Below are 21647 nucleotides of genomic sequence, written 5' to 3' on the forward strand. Positions count from 1 at the left end.
AAACATATTTGCAGGACCTCCCTGGTGGTCCAGTGGTTGAGACTTCACCTTCTAATGCAGGGGCCGGTCAATGAATGATGTTGGCTGCTGTTATTTCAGAGCTCATTAATGATGTATGGGGTTTATATGACCATTTTCAAGCTCTGGGATAGTCTTTTTCATGGTACTTTAAAAAAACAGACACCTGCATTATTTCCCGTGGATAGCAATGAACAGGTATGACAAAGGGCATGTATGCGTGCTAATCACTTCAGTTGTGTCCAATTCTGTGTGACCCCATGGACTGTAGCCCGCCAGGCCCCTCTGTCCATGGGATTCTCCAGGCAAGAATACTGGAGTGGGGTGCCAGGCCCTCCTCCAGGGGATCTTCCCGACCCAAGGCTTTGAGGCCGTCTCTTATGTCTCCTGCACTGGCAGGCGGGTTCCTTACCACTAGCGCCACTTGGGAAGCTATACATTTATATGCACACACAGTTATATATATAAAGGACATGCACATTTTATTCATAAAAACATGAAGTTCGCTGGATATATCTGGGGAAATTTTGCTTGTTTTATGCAAATATAAACCTTTAAATTTGGGTGAAAAAACCAGACGTGTCTCTTTTCTGGCTGAAAGTAAACCGGTCAGTGTCTTAAGTGCTTTCAGAGCACGTCCTTGTGCAGACTGCCCTCATAAATGCTCGCATCCACCCCAAAAGCAGTGTACTCGGCTGCTAGGCAGGGACCTTATCCTGTTGAGTATTTCACTGAAATGTCTGTAACAACTATTCACATGGATGTGCTTTGTGGGCTTTTATTTTTAAGAAACATTGACAATAATAGCAAATGTAGACATCGAGGGACTGAGTGAACGGGCAGGTATTTACAAAGTGATCTCCAGGGAGTGTCCATATTTTACTTCCGAGAACGCTTATATTCTAAGAGCAATACAATTAGCCTATTACACAGGGTCTTGATCTTGCTGGTGTAGTGTTCTTGAAATGTTTTCTTTAGCTTCTGCCTCAACAAATCCAAAGATGGAAGATGATGACAATCGGGTATATTCAACATTACGTGAAAAAATTCATTCCACATGTCCAGGTGAGGAAGCCTGATGAGACAAAGCCGTAAAAGAAGGATGAAGTGTAGCCTTCAACACGCCTGGCAACCCCACTCTTGCATCTGACTTCACTCTCACCTAAAGCCAGCTTAATGCATCAAGAATGAAAATGCTGACTCTATTATAACTAAGAGGAATTAGAGTTTCAGGTAAATGTCTACACACACCTTGCTGAACAAGTTATGAATGGAGAAATAGAACCGCTTAGCTTTCTCAGTGCAGAGGGCCAGGACTGTGCTATGTCACCCTGCTTCCCAAGGCATGGATGTTCGTGGCAAAGGTCCATCTTCCACCAGACAGAAGGCAACATCCACTGTAGCACCAATGTTAATGCTGTTGCTGCTGCTAAGTCGCTTCAGTCATGTCCAACTCTGTGCGACCCCATAGATGGCAGCCCATCAGGCTCCCCGTCCCTGGGATTCTCTAGGCAAGAAAACTGGAGTGGGTTGCCATTTCCTTCTCCAATGCATAAAAGTGAAAGTGAAGTCTCTCAGTCGTGTCTGACTCTTAGCGACCCCATGGACTGCAGCCCACCAGGCTCCTCTGTCCATGGGATTTTCCAGGCAAGAGTACTGGAGTGGGGTGCCATCCGCCTTCTCCAGTTTCCTAAATTAGAAGCTCATTTAGATTAGAGCTGATTCTAGAGCTGTGATACTCAGTCTTCGCTACACAATGCAATCACCTGGGGAACTTTAAAAAATACTGATGCTTGAGTTTCACCGTAAGAGAATGATCTCATTGATCTGGGTTCAGCTTGGGCATAAAGATTTACAACAGTATCCAAGCTGATTATGTTGTCAAATCAGCTTTACTGCAATATAACTTACAAACCATATGATTTATAATGTCTTCAGGTACACCCATTTTATAGCATGTATCAGTACATCTTCCTTTTAAATGGCTGAATAATAGTCATCGTATGGATACATCATAACGTCTTTATCTACTCAGCATTTTATGGACATTTGAGTTGCTTCCACATTTTCTGCCTATTAGGAATACTTACGTAAAGGATTTTGTATGGACATCTGTTTTAATTTCTCTTGGGGGTGTATCTAGGAGCAGACTTGCTACATCTACTTTATATATTTAAACTTTTAAGGACCTGCTCGACTATTTTTCAAAGCAGCTGCACCACCTTACACTCTTACTAGCTACGTATGAGCATTCCAATCTCTCCCTGTCCTCTTGTTAGTGGTGCTGATAAATGTCTGTCTTTTTTATTACAGCCATCCTAGCTGGTATGAAGTGGTATTTCACTGTAGTTTTGATTTACATTTTCCTTTTCATGTGTATATTGATCATTTATACAACTTCTTTGGAGGAATGTCTATTCAGATCCTTTGGTCATTTAAAAAATGGGCTATTTATCTGTATATGATTGACTGCAAGTATTTTTAATATATTCTGAACACAAGTCCTATATCAGATACATGATTTGCTAATATTTTCTCCAGTTCTGAGTTGTTTTTTACTTTCTTGACAGTATCATTTGCAGAAAAAAAAGTTTAAAATTTTGGTTTAGAACAACTTGTCTATTCTTTTGTTGCTTTTTGGTATTTTTTTCTAAGAAACTGCTTAATCCAAAGTCACAGAGTTTTACTCCTGTTTAGAAGAAACACAGAGTTTTCTTCTAAAACTGTTATAATTTTAGTTGTTACTTTCATGTCTATGATCCATTTTAAGTTAATTTCTGTGTATTCTGTGAGGTAGGAATTTAATTTCATCCTTTTGCACGTGAATATCTAGATATCCCAGTAATATTTATTGAAAAGATTATTCTTCCCAATTGAACTATATTGGCATCCTTGTCAAAAACACAACTGATTCTCCCAATTTAAAAGTGGGAAGAAGAACTGAATAGACATTGCCCCAAAGAGGAAACGCAGATGGTCAACAGGCACATGAAAAGACACTCAACATCGCTAATCATCATGGAGATGCAAATCGAAACCACAATGAGATATCTCTTCACACCTGTCAGAATGGCTATCATCAAAAAGAACACAAATAACAAATCTTGTGAGGATACAGAGAAAAGGGAACCCTCATACACTTGCCCAATGTTAATACCCACCTTCTAAAGAGACCTTCAGGCTTCCAGATGCCCCCTTCATTTTTCACTTTCATGTAAGTGCCAAAAAGCATGCAGTATATGGTTGCAGCAACTCCAAAGTAATCAATCTAAAAAGAAATATGGGTATCAACAGGGACCTCCTGTGCAGCACAGGGAACTCTGCTCAGTGTCATCGGGCAGCCTGACGGGAGGGGAGTCGGGGGAGAAAGGACACACGTGTATGTACGGCTGAGTCTCTTCGCCGTCCACCTGAAACTATCACCATGTTATTAACTGGCTATACTCCAGTACAAAATCAAGTTTTTTAATAAAAGAAAATGAAAATATGGGTATGTATCAATGATTAAAATAGTAATTTACACGTGAGTAAATTATCATGTCTGTCCAAGTTATGCAGCAAATACAATAAATCATCGGAAACAGTCACAGGATTTCAGTTTTAAAGAATTTTGGAAGCCACACGTCAGCCCTCACACTGACGTGCCCTATGAGTGGCCGTCTAGGCTTTGCTGGAGGCTTCCACAGATGGCGGATCACCCGCCCCGGCCGGAGCATCTCAGGAAGCTCCGTTCTTCCCGGGCCACTGTCTTGTTCCCTGTCACACAGCCAGTGCAGGGTTAGCCCGGTAGACGTGCCCCCTCCTCCCCAGGGGCCAGCTGTCGTTTCCGAGCTGCACCCCAAGCCTCACAAAGTGTGACGTGCCTACGACTGAAAACAGCTCTGCAGTGTGGTCTATCCCCCGGGCCAGAAGAGGACTGCTGCTGCTGCTAAGTCGCTTCAGTCGTGTCCGACTCTGTGCGACCCCATAGACGGCAGCCCACCAGGCTTCCCCGTCCCTGGGGTTCTCCAGGCAAGAACGCTGGAGTGGATTGCCATTTCCTTCTACAATGCATGAACGTGAAAAGCAAAAGTGAAGTCGCTCAGTTGTGTCCGACTCCTAGCGACCCCATGGACTGCAGCCCACCAGCCTCCTCCGCCCATGGGATTTTCCAGGCAAGAGTACTGGAGTGGGGTGCCATTGCCTTCTCTGAGAAGAGGTCTACACCAGCTCAAACTATCTGGATGCCCAAATTCACGTCGAGACTGCAGTGAATGTAATCCAGGAAACGTTTTCAGATCTCTCTAGCTCTCTACCTGGTAGTTCCATGGCTTGTTACTGAGCATCTCAATACACTGGAAACCAGAAGTTTCACACTTCCCTGTAAATGCAGTTCCTTTCGGAAAAAGTTTCATGTCTATACTCTGACCCAAGTCAATCAGGACCAAGCCGGCAGATAAGTCATCATCTTTGTTGTCTTGTTCCAAAAATCTGTGTTAAACACAAACAAGTACCAGGCTGTGTAAGCACAGAAAATAAAAGGCTGCTGGGGGAGATGGTCAGAGAAGTACCCATTCAAAGTGCAACACTTGCCTGTTTCCGAGTATGAAATTGTCTGGCTTGATGTCTCCGTGGATGATTTCACAGTCATGGACTTGCTGGATCATGCAGAGCATTCTGATGGCAAAAGCGAGGACTAGTGCCTGAGGCATCACTTTTTCAGGGGTATTTTTATAGAGATTAATGGCATTCTAGAAGCAATGGACAGTGGAATGTCCTGAGTTGGCTGCCCATGATTAATGAAATTTCAAACCAAGAGCTTTGCCCCTTGCACCACTCCAATAAAAGCTTCAAGTGCAAGAAGGGATGTGCAAAGCAAACCCCTTCATGCTTGTGTCATCAAAGCATCACACTTACCAATAGCGTGCCGTAGCTGTAGAGGTCCCCTACTAACACGCTGCCATTCTGGAACAGGTGGGCCGAATAGAACCTGATGAACATGTGCTGCACACTTGGGTTCAGTCTTTCCATCAGCTGGGTCCCAATGTAGAATTCCCAGAGGTTGGGAGGCTTCTGGACCTGCAAAGCAGGTAACATAACATTCACATCCAGCTCGTGTTCTGGAAAATGACTGCAAGAAAGCAACTTCATCCAAAAAAAGGGGGCATGGGATAGAAAAGTGATGACAAGCTATGAATCGCTGCTGCAGTATGGGGATTGCTGCAAGGTAATTTTAGCAGCAAGGCAGTTCTGAATCCCTGTGGGATATAGTTTTGTTTCCTAAGTGCTGACAACAGATCTAAATGAAACCATTACTATCTTTTTTTTTAAAAGACTATTTCTTTTAATATTTATTTGGCTATGCTGGGTCTTAGATTCAGCATGCAAAGTCTTAGTTGTGGCAAGTGGAGTCCAGTTCCCTGACCAGGGCTTGAATGCAGGCACCCTGTGTTGCGATTTGATTTCAAAAAAGGAAAGATTTATCCATTTGAATGCAGAGTTTTAAACAATAGCAAGGAGAGATAAGAAAGCCCTCCTCAGGGATCAATGCAAAGAAACAGGAAAACAACAGAATGGGTAAGACTAGAGATCGCTTCAAGAAAATTAGAGATACCAAGGGAACTTTCATGCAAGATGGGCTCCATAAAGGACAGAAATGGTATGGACCTATCAGAAGCAGAAGATATTAAGAAGAGGTGGCAAGAATACACAGAAGAACTACACAAAAAAGATCTTCATGACCCAGATAACCATGATGCTGTGATCACTCACCTAGAACAAGACATCCTGGAGTGCAATGTCAAGTGGGCCTTAAGAAGTATCACGACGAACAAAGCTAGTGGAGGTGATGGAATTCCAGTTGAGCTATTTTAAATCCTAAAAGATGATGCTGTAAAGGTGCTGCACGCAATATGCCAGCAAATTTGGAAAACTCAGCAGTGGCCACAGGACTGGAAAAGGTCAATTTTCATTCTAATCCCAAAGAAAGGCAATGCCAAAAATGTTCAAACTACCACACAATTGCACTCATCTCACACGCTAGCAAAGTAATGCTCAAAATTCTCCAAGCCAGGCTTCAGCAATACGTGAACCGAGAATTTCCAGATGTTCAAGCTGGATTTAGAAACGGCAGAGGAACCAGAGATCAAATTGCCAACATCCGTTGGGTCATCGAAAGAGCAAGAGAGTTCCAGAAAAACATCTACTTCTGCTTTATTGACTACACCAAAGCCTTTGACTTTGTGGATCACAACAAACTGGAAAATTCTGAAAGAGATGGGAATACCAGACCACCTGACCTGCCCCCTGAGAAATCTGTATGCAGGTCAAGAAGCAACAATTAGAACCGGATATGGAACAACAGACTGGTTCCAACTTGGGAAAGGAGTACGTCAAGGCTGCATACTGTTACCCTGCTTATTTAACTTGTGAAATGCCAGATTGGATGAAACACAAGATGGAATCAAGATTGCTTATTTAACTTGTGAAATGCCAGATTGCTTATTTAACTTATTTAAATGCCAGATTGCTTATTTAACTTGTGAAATGCCAGACTGGATGAAACACAAGCTGGAATCAAGATTGCTGGGAGAAATATCAATAACCTCAGATATGCAGATGACACCACCCTTATGGCAGAAAGCGAAGATGAACTAAAAAGCCTCTTGATGAAAGTGAAAGAGAGTGGAAAAGCTGGCTTAAAACTCAAAATTCAAAAAACTAAGATCATGGCATCCAGTCCCATCATTTTGTGGCAAATAGATGGGAAAACAATGGAAACAGTGACAGACTTTATTTTCTTGGGCCTCACAATCACTGCAGATGGTGACTGCGGCCATGAAATTAAAAGATAGTTGCTCCTTGGAAAAATAACTATGACCAACGTAGACAGCATATTAATAAGCAGAGACATTACTTTACTGACAAAGGTCCGTCTAGTCATGTATGGATATGAGTGTTTGACCATAAAGAATGCTGAGCACCAAAGAATTGATGCTTTTCAACTGTGGTGTTAGAGAAGACTCTTGAGAGTCCCTTGCACTGCAAGGAGATCAAGCCAGTCCATCCTAAAGGAAATCAGTCCTGCAGTATTTACTGAAAGGACTGATGCTGAAGCTGAAGCTCCAGCAATTTGGCCACCTGATGTGTAGATAGAGCTGACTCACTGGAAAAGACCTGATGCTGGGAAAGATTGAAGGTGGGCGGAGAAGGGGACAAGAGAGGATGAGATGGCTGGATGGCATCACTGACTCGATGGACTTGAGTTTGAGTAAGCTTCAGGAGTTGGTGATGGACAGGGATGCCTGGCATGCTGCACTCCATGGGGTTGCAAAGAATTGGACATGACTGAGTGACTGAACTGGAATTTGAACTGTGTTGGGAGTGGGGAATTTTATCCTCTGGACCATCAGGGAAGTCCCTGAAACCACCACTATCTTAAAAAAAAAAAAAAGAGAGACCGGCAATCTCAAGTTCTAAAATGCATTTCTATATTGTTTAGATCATTTACCTTCAAAGCAAATTTCTCCTTATTTTTGCTGTTGTTCACATCTCCATGGGTAACTTCATAGACTTGGGCGAAAGCCCCTTCTCCAATAAAGTGATCAACGTAGACCAGCAAAGAACCTGAGGAGAGAGAGAAGTCAAAATGAAAAAACAAAAAAGAAGCTCAGAACACTAAAGACTGTCAAAACGAAGTATTTGTAAATTATTCTTGGTGCTTGAGTTGCTTTAATAAATAAACGTGGGTACAGCTCCCTTAGGAAGTGTTTGGCCAGTCTTCCATGGAGTGATGGGAGCCAGGGCAGCATGGCTGGGGACGGGCAGCCATCCTCGTCACCCATGCTCTCATGTCTAAAGGGGAAATACCTGTGCTGCCTAGTTGGCAAGACTGTTGTGACATCAAAGAACACGTAAACATCATCCGCAAAGTGCTAAACAAAGGTCTACCATGCCTACGAAAAACGCAAGCGTTTTAACATCAGAATAAAAGGGACAGAGTATAATTGTACCGATATTTCTAACAGGTAATTTAAAATTTTTATTGCAGTAAACTTTCTGTTTACAGTTTTTGATTGATAGAAACGTTGCCAAGACGGTAGAGTTTCTGTTTGTTCTGCATCCAGTTTCCCTTTTGTTAACTTTTACATCACCAAGGTACACTGGTAACAAACAAGAGCCAAGACTGGCAGGTTACTGTTGCCTAGCTGCACACTTTACTGAGACTTCACTAGTCCTCGCCTACTGTCCTCGGGCGTGGTCACGCCTCCTCGGCCTCTGCTGGCTGTGGCAGTCCTAACTTTCTGACAGCAGTGGCAGCTCCACGGAGCACTTTTCTGATGAGCTGTAGAATGCCTCTCACCCGGATTTGTTTTGATATTGTTTAGTGACACTGGAGTTATTCATTTTGGGAGAAAGACCACAGAGGTCAAGTTGTAATAGATTATAAAAAAAAAAAAATCACGTTTAAAATCGAATATAAAGAAGTCGCTTTCTCGTTTGTAGCTGGCATATAAGGAGTTTGGAAGGCATCAGTGTGCGAGCCGAAGAACAGAGCATCAAAATAGTGACGAAAAAAACTGACAGACTTCCAAGGAGAACAGATTACTTCACTATCACAGTTGGAGATTCCTACATCCCTCTGTCAGCAACTGACAGCCAACAGGCAGAAAGTCAGAAAGGGCGTGGCTGACAGAACAGCACCGCCAACCAGCTGGGTCTAACAGACATTTACGGAGTAATCTAACAACAGCAGAACGCACATTCTCTAAGCTTGCGTGGAATAGTCACCGGTAAAGATCACTCTCTGGGTCATAAAATACAGTTAAAAAAAAGAAATCACGCACTTACGGGATTAAACTAGTAGTCATAACAGAAGGAGCGCTGGAGAGCCCTCAAACACTTGGAGCCAAAATAACACAGTCCGAAAACACACTTTACTGAAATGGTGAGATGCATGAAATGCAGGCTGAGAGAGAAGTTTACTGCACTGAATGTCTATGTTAGAAAAGAAGATCTAAAATCAGTAATCTTAGTTTCTACCTTAGAAATCTAGAAAAGGAGCACATTAAATCCAAAGTAGGAAGAGAAAAGAAATAATAAGAATTAAAGTAGAAATCAATGAAATTTAAAAGTAAAAATCAATACAGAAAATTAGTGAAAACAGAAGTTGATTCTGTGGAAAAAAAAAAGTTGGTTCTTTGAAAATACCAATAAAACGGATAAGCCTCTGCCAGGATAAGAAAAAATAAGGAGCACACATATCACTAATTGTAGAAATGAAAGACGGGGCATCACTATAGATCCTGTGGACATTAAAAGGATAATATAGCTTCCCTGGTGGCTCAGTGGTAAAGAATCCACCTGCCAATGCAGGAAACACAGGTTTGATTCCTGGGTTGGGGAGATCCCCTGGAGAAGGAAATGGTATGCTTGCCTGGGAAATCCCATGGACAGAGGAGCCAGGTGGGCTGCAGTCCATGGGGTCACAGAGTCAGACTCAACTGAGCACACGTGCATGTTCCATCATTTATTTAAGCAGTGCCTACAGCTGTCTGTGTTGCTTCCAACCTGCTGCTTTACACACACACATCACTTTGAAGGTATGCAAGTGTTATCTGCAGAAATTCTTAAAAGTGGGTGTCTGGGTCTAAACGTATATGTGTTTTTAATTTTGACAGATAACTGCCCAGTTGCCCTTTATAGTCACAGTCACAGCAGCAATCAAATCCTATAGTTATGCCGTAACAAGATGCTCTCGTCTTACTACTACAGGTGAAACTGCAGGTGAAACCTGTTATTGGTGGGAGGGGCGGGGAGGTGACAGGAGGAGAAACACCACACACACACACACCAGTCAGCATCAACTCCCGTAGGGAAAAGAGAATTTAAAGTGTCATGACCCATATGGTGCTTACCTAACTGGAATTCAGTCTTGGGCTTGATGGCTGGAAGCTTACATGCCCATTCATAAGTATTTGGATAGGAACTCACTGGTTTAGAAAGCCCGGATAAAAGTTTGAGAATCAGCTCCTCATCCCAGGGGTTCTCAACAGTGAAGTCTTGAAGGAATGGGAACAAAAAAAGGAAATGAATTCAGTAGGCAAGACCTACCAAATAAATCATAAGACAAAGCAAGTGGAGCCCTTCGTTAAATAACCTTTTAAGTCTTATCTCTAAAGAGCATTGATTCAAATAATAAATTATCATTTCAAAAGTCAAAACTGGTAGTCCTGCAGTTCATCGTCGGTCATTTTCAGACCCACAAGTTTGCGTGTTCAGTTGTGACAAAGGAAATCCAAATCAGGAGCATCTGTTCATGATTCTGCCTTAACAGAACTGGGGGTGCACACCTTAAAGGCAGACTTGGGGGTTCCTTACTGACATGCTCAGCTATGTACTCTTTAAGCCCCTTGTCCACTTCTACCTAGAAAACATGCTGCCTTTTAACACTTGCACTCTTGCTTGTTGTTCAGTTGCTAAGTTATGTCCGACCCTTTGTGACCCTGTGGACTGTACTATCTGCAATTTATCTGTATGAGAAACACTTTAGATCTACAGAGAGAAACCATTTCTAAAGGGAAGAAAAGTTTCTGCCCAATTTAGAATGCTCTAACAAATTCCATTAGTGGCAGTTACCAGTCTAATCCAACATGACTGACACTAGTGCTGAGTGGATGCAGGACAGTGTTCTGAGCCCTTCATGTTTAGTGACTCACATGGCCCTTACAGTAAGACGCTAAGGGAGGTACTGCCACCCCCTCCACTTTACGGAAGAGAGGGCCACAGAGAATTGAAATGATCTTGGCCAAGATCAAACGACAGCCTAAGAGGGGGTGGCTAGGACGAGAATCTAGCTAGTCTGGGGACCTCCTGGTGGTCCAGTCGTTAGACTCCATGCTGCCAATGCAGGGGGCCCAAGTTTGATCCCTGCTGAGGGAACTAGATCCCTCATGCTGCAACTAAAGACTGAAGATCCCACGCGCCATAACTAAGATCCAGCGCAGCCACTTATGTAAAGTAGTAAATCTGTGTTTTAAAAAAATCTAGCTAGTCTATCTTCAGAGTCTGTGCTCTTAACCACTATTTAAGACTATTTCTGTGTAGCCTTGGGGTAAGGATAGGGGTCCTTCGATCCTGAGCCCATTTACTTTTCTGTAAAATGGAGCTAACAGTGTCAGATTAAATGCCTGGCACATAGTGGGCCCCCCCAATTCCACTTGCTTTTTCCAACAGTAGTTATTTTGATATTTTAAAATTAAAATTATTCCTTCAAGGAGGCTGCTGTTGTATGCACAGTGAGGTAACCCGCACGTCTGTGTTCTGCTCAACGTCATTCAAGTTCCTACTCTTTTGAGTTTCTTTCATGAAGCAGCTTTTACCAGGCTAATGTCCTTATTCAGGGAACAGTTAAGACTGAGCATCGGTTCATACTTGGAGCGTCGACATTCCCAAGCGGGCCAGCCTGCATCAGTTCAGCCTGGAGCCCAGTGCTGGCTTCTGCCGGATCCTCTGCAGTGGCCAAGTCGGGGTCTGTGACTTTACAGGCCTTGAGACCCTGCTCTGCCTCGCTCGTCAGCACGGCTGCAGCAGGCTGGCCCAGACGGAGCAAGGATGCCGAAGGGCCATCTGTGGGGCACACTGGGTCTGGGCGTGTCTCTTCAACTGGACTGGATATGATAAAGGGACAGAGGAAGCAAAACACGTGATTACAAGCTTACTGGGTTTGATCGCATCAAAGTCCCACAGAACAGTTTCCTTTTCATTCTATGAAGGACATTTCAAATCTGCTTCACAAAGTTGATTAAAGCACTTTCTTTGTACAAATATATGTGAATACATGGTTCATACAGTATGAACAGAAATAAAAAACATGGTAATATTAGATAAATAGGTGAGGTGAGACACTGGATATTCTTTAGCAGGATATGCTGGGAAGTTTATTTCCCTGAGTTGTCCTCTAAGCATCAGTACTGTGAATGAGGTTAAATATTTAACTTTATTACAAAAATGGCTTCTTTTATGACACTGAAACAAACAGAAAATGTCAGCCATAATTCGATAACCTAACAGCAGTACATTTAGACACACACACATACACACAACACGGGGACATTTAGACACACACACACACTGGGGGACATTCAGACACACACACACACTGGGGGACATTTAGGCACACACATACACACACACTGGGGACGCTCACACATGGACACAGTTGACTCTCATCACTCACGGAGTCCATATTTGTAAATTCACCTACATGCAAATACTAATTCTGGAGTAATTTTAATCATCTGTTGCAAAGATAACAGAGAATTCCCATAAGCTCCTCATCAATTTCCTCTAATGCTACCATCTCACATTAAAGTGGCTCTCTTGTCAAAAGCAGTAAACCAACCTCTGTCGCACTACCACTGACAAACTTCCAGACCTCATCTGGATTTTGCCAGGTTTTCCACAAGACACCGTGCTAGCTCCAGGATCCATTTGTGGACACCGTGTTGCATTTAGTTGTCACCTTCCTTACTCTCCTCCTGTGAGTTTCTCGGTCTTTCCTGGTTCCCTAAGGCCTTAGTCAGTCCAGCTATTCTGTAGTCTGTCCCTTGATTTGGGCCTCTCTGTCTTCATCATAATTAGGACTGTCCTGGTATGGGAAGACATGCCCTTCTCCTTCCTCCCATGATTTCACCATGCAGTTCTACTCCCCAGTCAGCAGAAATCAGGGACTCTCTGCTGCCCCAGCCGCTTCTCTCACTCCCTGATGTGTTAAAACCGAGTGTGCCTGTTAATCATTGCATTTAATTTTTTTTTATCCTTTCAAAATATTTATTGAATTTGTTACGATTGCTTCTGTTGTTTTATGTTCTGGTTTTTTTGGCTGCAAGGCATGTGGGATCTTAGTTCTCCAACCAGGGATCGAACCTTCATCCTCTGCACTGGAAGGTGAGGTCTTGACCACTGGAAGTGGTTAGGGAAGTCCCTAATCACTGTACTTACATCTACAGAGTACCTTCTGACTTAAAGCTCTCAGTTAATAAAAACTCTGGCAGCCCTTAAAGACAGGAATGAGGTCCTCCTTTACAGATTAAAAAGCAACACCACAATGAAAATGGAGACAGACAGAACCACACACACCCCCACAATACCTGAACTTTCTCTCTTTCAAGGGCTCCACCTTGTTTCTTGCACAAGGATCCACAGCCACATGGGTGTGCTGGCTTGCCACCATATTTTCTGAAACACACAAGAAAATAGAGATGGACACTGTACACACACGTATGACTAAATGGTATGAAGTCTGGGACTCCTTTTTTGCACTGACTTTTATTACAGTTTCAAAATAATGTTCCATGGTAAAAAGCAGTGTATTTTTTAAAATGAGGGGAAAAACAGAAAACTTCTGTTACTGTATTGTATTTTCTACCTTATACATCTAATCCACACAACCCTTTAAGAGAAAACAGTCCAGATGGGACTTCCCTGGTGGCTGAGTGGTGAAGAATCTACCTGCCAGTGCAGGAGACATCCGATCCCTGACCTGAGAAGATTCCCTATGCCACGGGGCAGACCAGGCCTGTGCGCCACAGCTCCTGGGCCTGTGCCCTAGAGCCCAGGAGCCCCAGCTGCTGAGGCCCGCTCTCCCAGAGCCTGTGCCCTGCAGCAAGGGGAGCCACTGCCGCGAGGAGCCTGCACACGGCAGCCAGGGAGAGGCCCCCCACTCGCCGAGGCCGGGGAGAAGCCCGCAGGGCGATGAAGAGCTCACAGCCCAAAACAAGGAAACAAACAAATAAAACTATTAAAAATCTACGGAGAGGTAAACGAGATAGGGTAGAAATACAGAGACGACTTCTACCAAGTGACGCTAACACAATATAGAGCCAGGTGAAACTCGACTAGCTACTGCCTCACTGAGCAGGTGCTAATAAATAATACTCTTTAGTACTAGAACATTAGCTTCCCTTCATATGACCAAAGCGGCAAATACACTAAGAAAGGACAATACTGACGTTATGAAAGACGCTTGACTTAAAACAGATTAAGCTCTCCAAATTGAAACGTTTAAATTAAAAAAAAAAGTATCAAGTCTGTGATAGCACTTGGCAATTGTCCAAGTGTCAACTAAATCCTTTAAAATTCAGGTAAGAAATATATTTGGTTAGTACAGTAAGAAAAGATTTTTACTGCTTAGTTAAAAATGTTTAGGCCTATAAGCTCAGACTTCATGTTAAAATAAGTTTTCATCTTTTCATCCAGGGGAATGGAATTCTTTGGCATCTCCTTCAGTGAACAAATGCTACTTAAAAAACAGAAAAAGTGCCAGCAGTGATTATTTGGCTAGTGGTCCCAGATCTTACAGCACAAGCGTGCCTCTGAGAAACCGTGGATTTGGACCCATTCCACTGCAATAAAGCAATTACACAAATTTTTTGGTTTCCCAGTGCATGCACAAGTTACGTTTACACTGTACTGGAGTCTTAAGTGTGCAACAGCATTATGTCTAAAAAGCAATGTGTGCACCTTAATTAAAAAAGGCTTCATTGCTAAAAAATGCAAACCATCACTTGAGCTTTCAGTGAGTCATAATCTTTTGGCTCGTAGAGGGTTTGCCTCGATGTAGGTGGCTGCTGAATGACTAAGGTGGTGGTTGCTGCAGGCTGGGTTGGCTGCGGCCATTTCTTAAATAAGACAACCATGAGCTCTGCCAGGTCAATTGGCTTCCTTTCATGAATGATCTCTCTGCAGCAGGCAATGCTGTCTGATAGCGTTTTACCCACAGAATTTCTTTCAAACTCGAGGTCAGTCCTCTGCTGCTGCTTTATCTACTAAGTTTATGGGATATTTTAAATTTGTTCTTGTCACTTAATCTTTATAGCATCTGCACCAGGAGTAGGTTCTGTCTTAGGAAACCGCTCTCTTTGCTCATCCAGGAGAAGAGGCTCCTTACCCATGAAAGTTTTACCACGAGATGGCAGCAAGGCAGTCGCACCTCCAGGCTCCACTTCTAGCTCCCTTGCTGGTCCCACATCTAGTTATTTCCTCCACTCAAGTCTGCTGCTGCTAAGTCGCTTCAGTCGTGTCTGACTCTGTGCGACCCCATAGACGGCAGCCCACCAGGCTCCTCCGTCCATGGGATTTTCCAGGCAAAAGTACTGAAGTGGGGTGCCATCGCCTTTGCCACTCAAGTCTAGAACCCCTCAAAGTCATCCATGAAGGTTGGGATCAGCTTCTTCCAAACTCCTGTTAGTATTGATATATCTTTTGACCTCTTCTCATGAATCACAAATGTTTTTAATGGCATCTACAAGGGTGAATCCTTTCCAGAAGGTTTTCAGTTGACTCTGCCCAGATCCATCAGAGGAATCACTATCCATGGCAGCTATGGCCTTATGAAATGTTGCTCTTAAACAATAAGTTGAAAGGACTCCTTGGTCCATGGGCTGCAGAATGGATGCTGTGTTAGCAGCCACGAAAATAATTTCATTGTATATGTCTCCATCAGGGCTCCTGGGTGACCAGGTACCCTGTCAGCGAGCAGTACTGTTTTGGAAGGAATCTATTTTTCTGAGCAGTTGTTCTCAATAGTGGGCTTCAAATACTCAGTAAACCATGTTGTAAACAGATTTGCTGTAATCCAGCTTTTATAGAGCACAGCCAGAGCCGACTAACCATAACTGTTAAAAACCTTAGGACTTTTGGAATGGCAAATAAACACTGACTTCAACTTAGTCATCAGCTGCATTAGCCCCTAATAAGAGAGTCTGTCTGGCCTTTGAAGCCTAAAAACCGGACCTCTACTTCTCTGGCTGGCAAAGTCCTAGACGGCGGCTGTTTCGTCTACACTGAACATGTTATTTAGAGTAACCCCTTTCATTAATGGCCTAACCAGATCTGCGTACCTTGCTGCACCTTCCCCACCAGCACTTGCTGCTTCCCTCTGCACCTCTGATACAGAGATACCTTCTTCCCTTAAGCCCAGGAACCAACCTCTTCTGGCTTCAGACTTTTCATCTGCAGTGTCCTCACCTCTCAGCCTTCATAGAACTTTTATGACATTAGAAGAGCCTAACTTCATAGAACTGAGTTAGGGCCTTGCTTTGCGTTCAGCTTTGGCTTAAGGCAGTACTATGGCTGGTTTGCTCTTCTCTCCAGACCACTCAAATTTTCTCCATTACTGGCGATAAGGCTGTTTGGCTTTCTTATCATTTATGTGTTCACTGGAGGAGCACTTTTAATTTCCTTCAAAAACCTCCTTTCCATCCATAACTTGGCTAACTGGCTAAGAAGCCTGGCTTTCGGCCTAACTGGACTTTGACGTGCCTTCCTCACTAAGCTTAATCATTTCTAGCTTTTGATTTGAAGTGAGAGACATGACATTCTTCTCTTTGCTTTAACACTCAGAAGCCACTGTAGGTTAGTAATTGGCCCAATTTCAATATTCTCCTTTTTCAGGAAGAGAGAGGCCCGAGGAAAGTGAGAAAGACAGGGAGCAACCAGTTGGAGCAGTGAGAATACACACAATACCCATTAGGTTTACTGTCTCCAGTGGGCGAGGTCTGTGGCACCCAACGACAGTTACAATAGTAACACCAAAGATTACCCATCACAGGTCACCATAACAAATGTAACTATAATGGAGAAGGTGGAAATACTGCAAGAATGACCAAATGTCAGACATCAAGTGACTAAACGCTGCTGGAAAAATCGCGCCAGTAAGCTTGCTTGACACGCGGTTGCCAAAAATCTTCAATTTGTAAAAAACCCAGTATCTGCACAATGCAACCAAGTGAAGTGCGATACAGCGAGGTACAGGGCTTAGTCGCTCAGTCGTCTCCGACTCTTTGCGACCCCGTGGAGTGTAGCCCGCCAGGCTCCTCTGTCCATGGGATCCTCTAGGCAAGAACACTGGAGTGGGGTGCCATGTCCTTCTCCAGGGGGTCTTCCCCACCCAGAGATTGAAGCTGCATCTTCCTGAGTCTCCTGCATTGGCAGGTGGATTCTTTACCACTGTGCCAAAAATGAGGTATGCCCATATTATTTTGCAGGTCTGGTATTTAATAGGTAATAATTATCTGTATTCAATAACTATGTCATTTATTAAGCTTCATTTCAGGTGCATAAAGATCTTTGATATGAGAGTGTTATGTCTGGGGAAAATAGGACTATCTGTGAGTTTTATCACACCACTAAAAAAAGTTTTAAATATGATTTTCTGAGTATAGTATTTGCTACATCTCTAAAGTAATAAAATTGTAGATACATATCAAGGATTTAAACTTGCTATTACTTATTCTTATCAAATTAGAAAATGTTTACTATGTTAGCATTCAAGTAATTTAATCTGTCTGTCCTGGCTATTTTATTTACTGTAAATCATGAAATAAACCTCTGTCCTATGCAAATGGGTGGGACATTTGCCCTTAAATACTTCTGCAGTCTTTTCTTCCGTTCTACTTATAACCTAACACTATTGAATTTGAAAAGGCACAGAGACTTTACGAGGACATTATACTTATGTAATACTACCATGAATGGATTTTAAGTTTCCTCTTTATGACTTTCCAATGTCCCAATTAGAATTTTCAAGAAGACGACTATGGTAGTAGTAGAAGTGAAGTTGGCAGAAGGTGGGACAGAGAGTGCAATGCGCACCTTTATCTTCCAGCGGGTGCACGGGGTCCGTGGGAAGCCTGTGGAAGGGCGTAGACGCCAGCTGCGCGGCGGACCTGAAGTCTCCTGGGCTCTTGGGGCTGGGTGCCAGGCTTTTGTTGCAGCGGACACCCCACACGGTTGAATCATCCAGAAACTCGTCAGCGTGAGGCACTTCCTACAACGAAAGATGAAGTGGAAACAAGGCAGTAGGTTCCCTGTTTTGCAGATGAAATTTAACACGTTGATACTTTTTTTAGATTAAAAAAAAAAACGAATTTTGATTTTTTCAAAGGAATGGATGTAACCCCTGGCTTACACACAGCCAAGGACATCAAGGGTCTGGTTCTTCTCCCCAGAACTGGTACACTTCATCTTTAACACACGCCAATGGAATTGTATCACGTGCAAGAGTCACAGTTTATTTAGCAATTTTTTTTTTTAAAAAAGAGAAGTCTGGATTTACAGAGGAATAACAAAGATATTATGGAGTTCCCACTTAGCCTTTATCAAGGTTCTTAGGTCCGGGAAAAATATATATGCCCCCAGTGGTTCCTCTTGTCTACAGGGAAGACTCTCAGAGGGCAAGGATTGCATCAACCTCATTTTTCAATTTCCACATCTGTCAGTATGTGTTGTGCATACTGCAAATAATTATAGGATAATATTTTAAAAACATGATCTTCACATAATATTCTGTTTTTCCAGAACCGCTTTTTAAACACGCCGTCGCATCTGACTGGCACAGTTGTTTGGTAAAAGAAAGCGAAAAGGGTTGCACAACCATTTCATGGATGAAGCAGAGACTCACATTTGGTTTTGCAGGAAACCTGCTCACAGAACGTTCTCCAAAGGTCCTGGCTCCTGCAGGTTTATTTTTCAGCTGTGGTAATCTAAGGAAAAATTGACAGAATTATAAACAGCAAAATACCCTAAGGAAATAAATTCTACCACTTAAGTCACAGTGTTAAAAAACATTCTCCACTTATTTAATTAGTTAATATTTATATACATATTTCCTACCTTTACAGCAAATCTGAGTGCAAGCTGAATTAACTTGAGTAGGTATATACAAGAGGATCTACAGTCACTGTATGAGGGGTGGAAAATACGGAAGTTTCTGTTGCACTGAGTTTTAAGGACAAGAGTGAGGGCTGTCACCAACAGGACGGCGTGGATGCCGCGTGTTTCCTTTCCCCAGTGCGTGGTCTAGCCACGGAATACAGATCTCTTCCACACCATCACACTTGAGTTCACACCTCTCTTTCATGATTTAAATGACTAACAGTGAAACTTCCTGGTGCTACCCTACGCTATCGTAATGCAGCTCAGCCTTAAAACAAACGTTCTCTGCCAATGTAAGCCACGTCCCTTTCTACGTCATCAATCCTGCAAATACATACAGAGCATGTATGGATACCTGTATTGATGAATTCATTCACAGCTAACACAATTTCAAATCTACAGGGTACCTCGGCTCTCTGATGCTTTGCAACCACACTGTTTCCTTTCATAATACATGCTTTTGTCATGGGAGGACTGCTTTCTTCTAACGCTGAAAATGTGGAAAAGAACTTCAGCCACAGTCTCCTGGTCCTGTGGTCACAAGGCTCATCCCTGGCAGAGCTGGGGCTGAACCCAGCCCGTCTGACTGGCAGGTGGTCTTCTCTCAACAGCCCCACCTGGACCCGACACCACCCGTCACTATGGCAACATGCTTTTCACTCAGAGTTATCTTAACCACATATGTCTTTACCCATAATTTTCTTTGTTTCCATCTTCAAATACAGGAAAAGCAGATGACAAAGAAGAGATGATCTTATTGACTCCCCAAGCCCCAGAAGATGGTGCATTTTCTGCAGGAGTACAAAAACTGTAGTTAATTAGTGTAACAGGACAAAAACACCACCCTTTAGTCGTAACTTTAACTACAAGTAAGAAAATGGAATAACTAACTGACGTCAGCTTTGGAACTCTAAGGCCATGCGGCAGTCCCTCTGCGCTGATAGGAAGGGACTGTCACAGGCGCTGGCACCCAAGCCTCCAGGCCTCGAGCCCCTGCCACACCTAACGCAGCAATCACGATGCTCCTAGCACACAGCTACGGGCACTGACACTGAACACAGCTCTCCACAACTTTTTCTACAATTAAGCTATGTCTTACATGCTATGTCTTTTCTACAATTAACTCTGTGTCTTCATTGTGATCTCTCTCTGGCTTCCAGCAAAAATCCTCTGACTCAAGAAAAACAGGAGGTGGGGGGTGGGGCGAGTCCTGGTGCCCAACACTTCGCCCTGAACACCCCTCTGCCCGGCAAGGCTCAAGTTCCCCTCAACTCACTGTCCTTCCTGGCCACTCCTACCGAGACCTATTTTGCCCTCGTTTAGCATTTACTATTTTTTAAGAAATAAATCAAGTCCATGACACACACTGAGCACCTGGCAAAACGCTTCTACGTTTTACTTCACAACATGCACTCATCTGACAAGCTAACCAAGGGCAGGCCTACTTCTTGCATAATCCTTGCTTTTTCCACAGGCAAACCACCTGCTATGTTATCCATTTAGTAGCTATTAAATAATTTGTTATTACTTTGAAACTGGGCTTCAAACTCATTTTGACCTAGAGATGGCCATTCCTCTTTGTCATCAGAAATATCAGGAAGTGTAGGAGCCTGAAACACATTCATGATGAAACCTTAAAAGAACAGAAGAATAACCGTAAACATGATTGCAAAAGAGCTCTCACTAAGTCACAGTCAGATGTTACATATTCACACAGCAGGCTTTACGTACCGAGAGCTTCCTTGGTGTGCACAGTGGGTGAGGGCTGCACTTTGGATGGTGTTGCCTGAACCAGTCCCAGAGATGTGTTTGGAGTTGTGTGAAAGGAACTTGTGTTAACAACCTTCTGTGTTTCACACCCTTTTAAAGAAATGGGGACAAACTGCCATGTCAGTAATCAGAATAATTCAGAAGACACACAATTTAAGAAACTTAGTATACATTTTATTATTGTTGATAATTCTCACTTGTTGTTGTCTAGTCACTAGATCGTGTTCACTGACCCCATGGACTATAGCCGGCCAGGCTCCTCTGTCCATGGGATTTCCCAGGCAAGAATACTGGAGTGGGTTGCCATTTCTCTCTCCAGGGGATCTTTCCGACCCAGGGCTTCAACCCAAGTCTCCTGCATTGGCAGGTGGATTCTTTACCACTGAGCCACCTGGGAAGCCAATTCTCACTAGGAATTTCCATTATTCTAGTACTATCAGGTCTTCTATTTTGATCTTTATAATAGTCCCACAAGGTGGGTAAAGTAAGAATTATCTGTTAACAGAAAAGGAAATAAAAGCTCAAAAGAGTTAATTAAGCAGCTTGGTCTAAAACTATATCAAATGAGCAGCCTAGTCATCAATAGCACCCTTTGCTCCACTGTATCCCAAGAAATAGTAGCTACGGTGTAAATCTTAGGACCGGTTTTCCACCTCACTCAGCTGGAGTCCAGGTACGGCCCTGCACAGCCCAAGCCCTCCTAGCTCTGACCTCATCTTCCTCATCACACCCACCCCTGGAGGCCGCTGGCTGCTCTGCTGTGCTCAGAACACATCAGGGACATCAAGGACTCTGCCCTGCTGGTAGCTCCGCCTGAAACGGGCTTTGCAGGCTGGCTCTGTCTTTACCCAAATAGCACTGTCGTCGTGAGCATCTTTCCTGGGCCCCTAACAGCCACGCTTCCTTGCCCCCCGAGTGGGGGGGTTCTCTGTCCTTTCTGTCTGTGGGTGCACCTGCAGTTTGGAGTAGCTCTGCTTCCACTAAACTGTCACTGGAAAGAATGTCACGGTACATGGGGGTGGGAAGTGACTGCCCCATCCACGTCCTAGTTTATTTATAAAACTTACTGTTATGTAAGTACCTCTAACGAAGTAGTATAAAACAGAAATATCACACATCACTCCCAAATAACCACCGTGGCTTCCTCACAACATATTACAGAC

The 21647-nt window shown here is 43.4% G+C and overlaps 1 protein-coding gene across 3 annotated transcripts in view; it reads right to left on the reverse strand.

The window, feature by feature from the left end:
• Positions 1-897: 897 nt before the first annotated feature.
• The window catches only part of BUB1 (BUB1 mitotic checkpoint serine/threonine kinase), a 35310-nt gene continuing 14560 nt past the window's right edge, over positions 898-21647 (reverse strand). For 2 of the 3 annotated variants that reach the window (XM_068973902.1, XM_068973911.1), the window contains 14 exons: positions 20446-20574; positions 20243-20347; positions 19406-19505; positions 18461-18542; positions 17653-17827; positions 13149-13236; positions 11431-11666; positions 9915-10058; positions 7508-7623; positions 4915-5076; positions 4591-4748; positions 4314-4488; positions 3180-3286; positions 898-1093 (listed from right to left, as the gene is read on the reverse strand). In XM_068973902.1, coding sequence (XP_068830003.1) covers positions 898-1093; positions 3180-3286; positions 4314-4488; positions 4591-4748; positions 4915-5076; positions 7508-7623; positions 9915-10058; positions 11431-11666; positions 13149-13236; positions 17653-17827; positions 18461-18542; positions 19406-19505; positions 20243-20347; positions 20446-20574 — 1973 coding nt within the window. Of the gene's footprint in view, positions 1094-3179; positions 3287-4313; positions 4489-4590; positions 4749-4910; positions 5077-7507; positions 7624-9914; positions 10059-11430; positions 11667-13148; positions 13237-17652; positions 17828-18460; positions 18543-19405; positions 19506-20242; positions 20348-20445; positions 20575-21647 lie in introns of all 3 variants that reach the window. The other variant, XM_068973920.1, reaches the window with a different exon arrangement.

Source organism: Capricornis sumatraensis, chromosome 1 (genome assembly GCF_032405125.1).
Source record: "Capricornis sumatraensis isolate serow.1 chromosome 1, serow.2, whole genome shotgun sequence".
Taxonomy (NCBI): domain Eukaryota; kingdom Metazoa; phylum Chordata; class Mammalia; order Artiodactyla; family Bovidae; genus Capricornis; species Capricornis sumatraensis.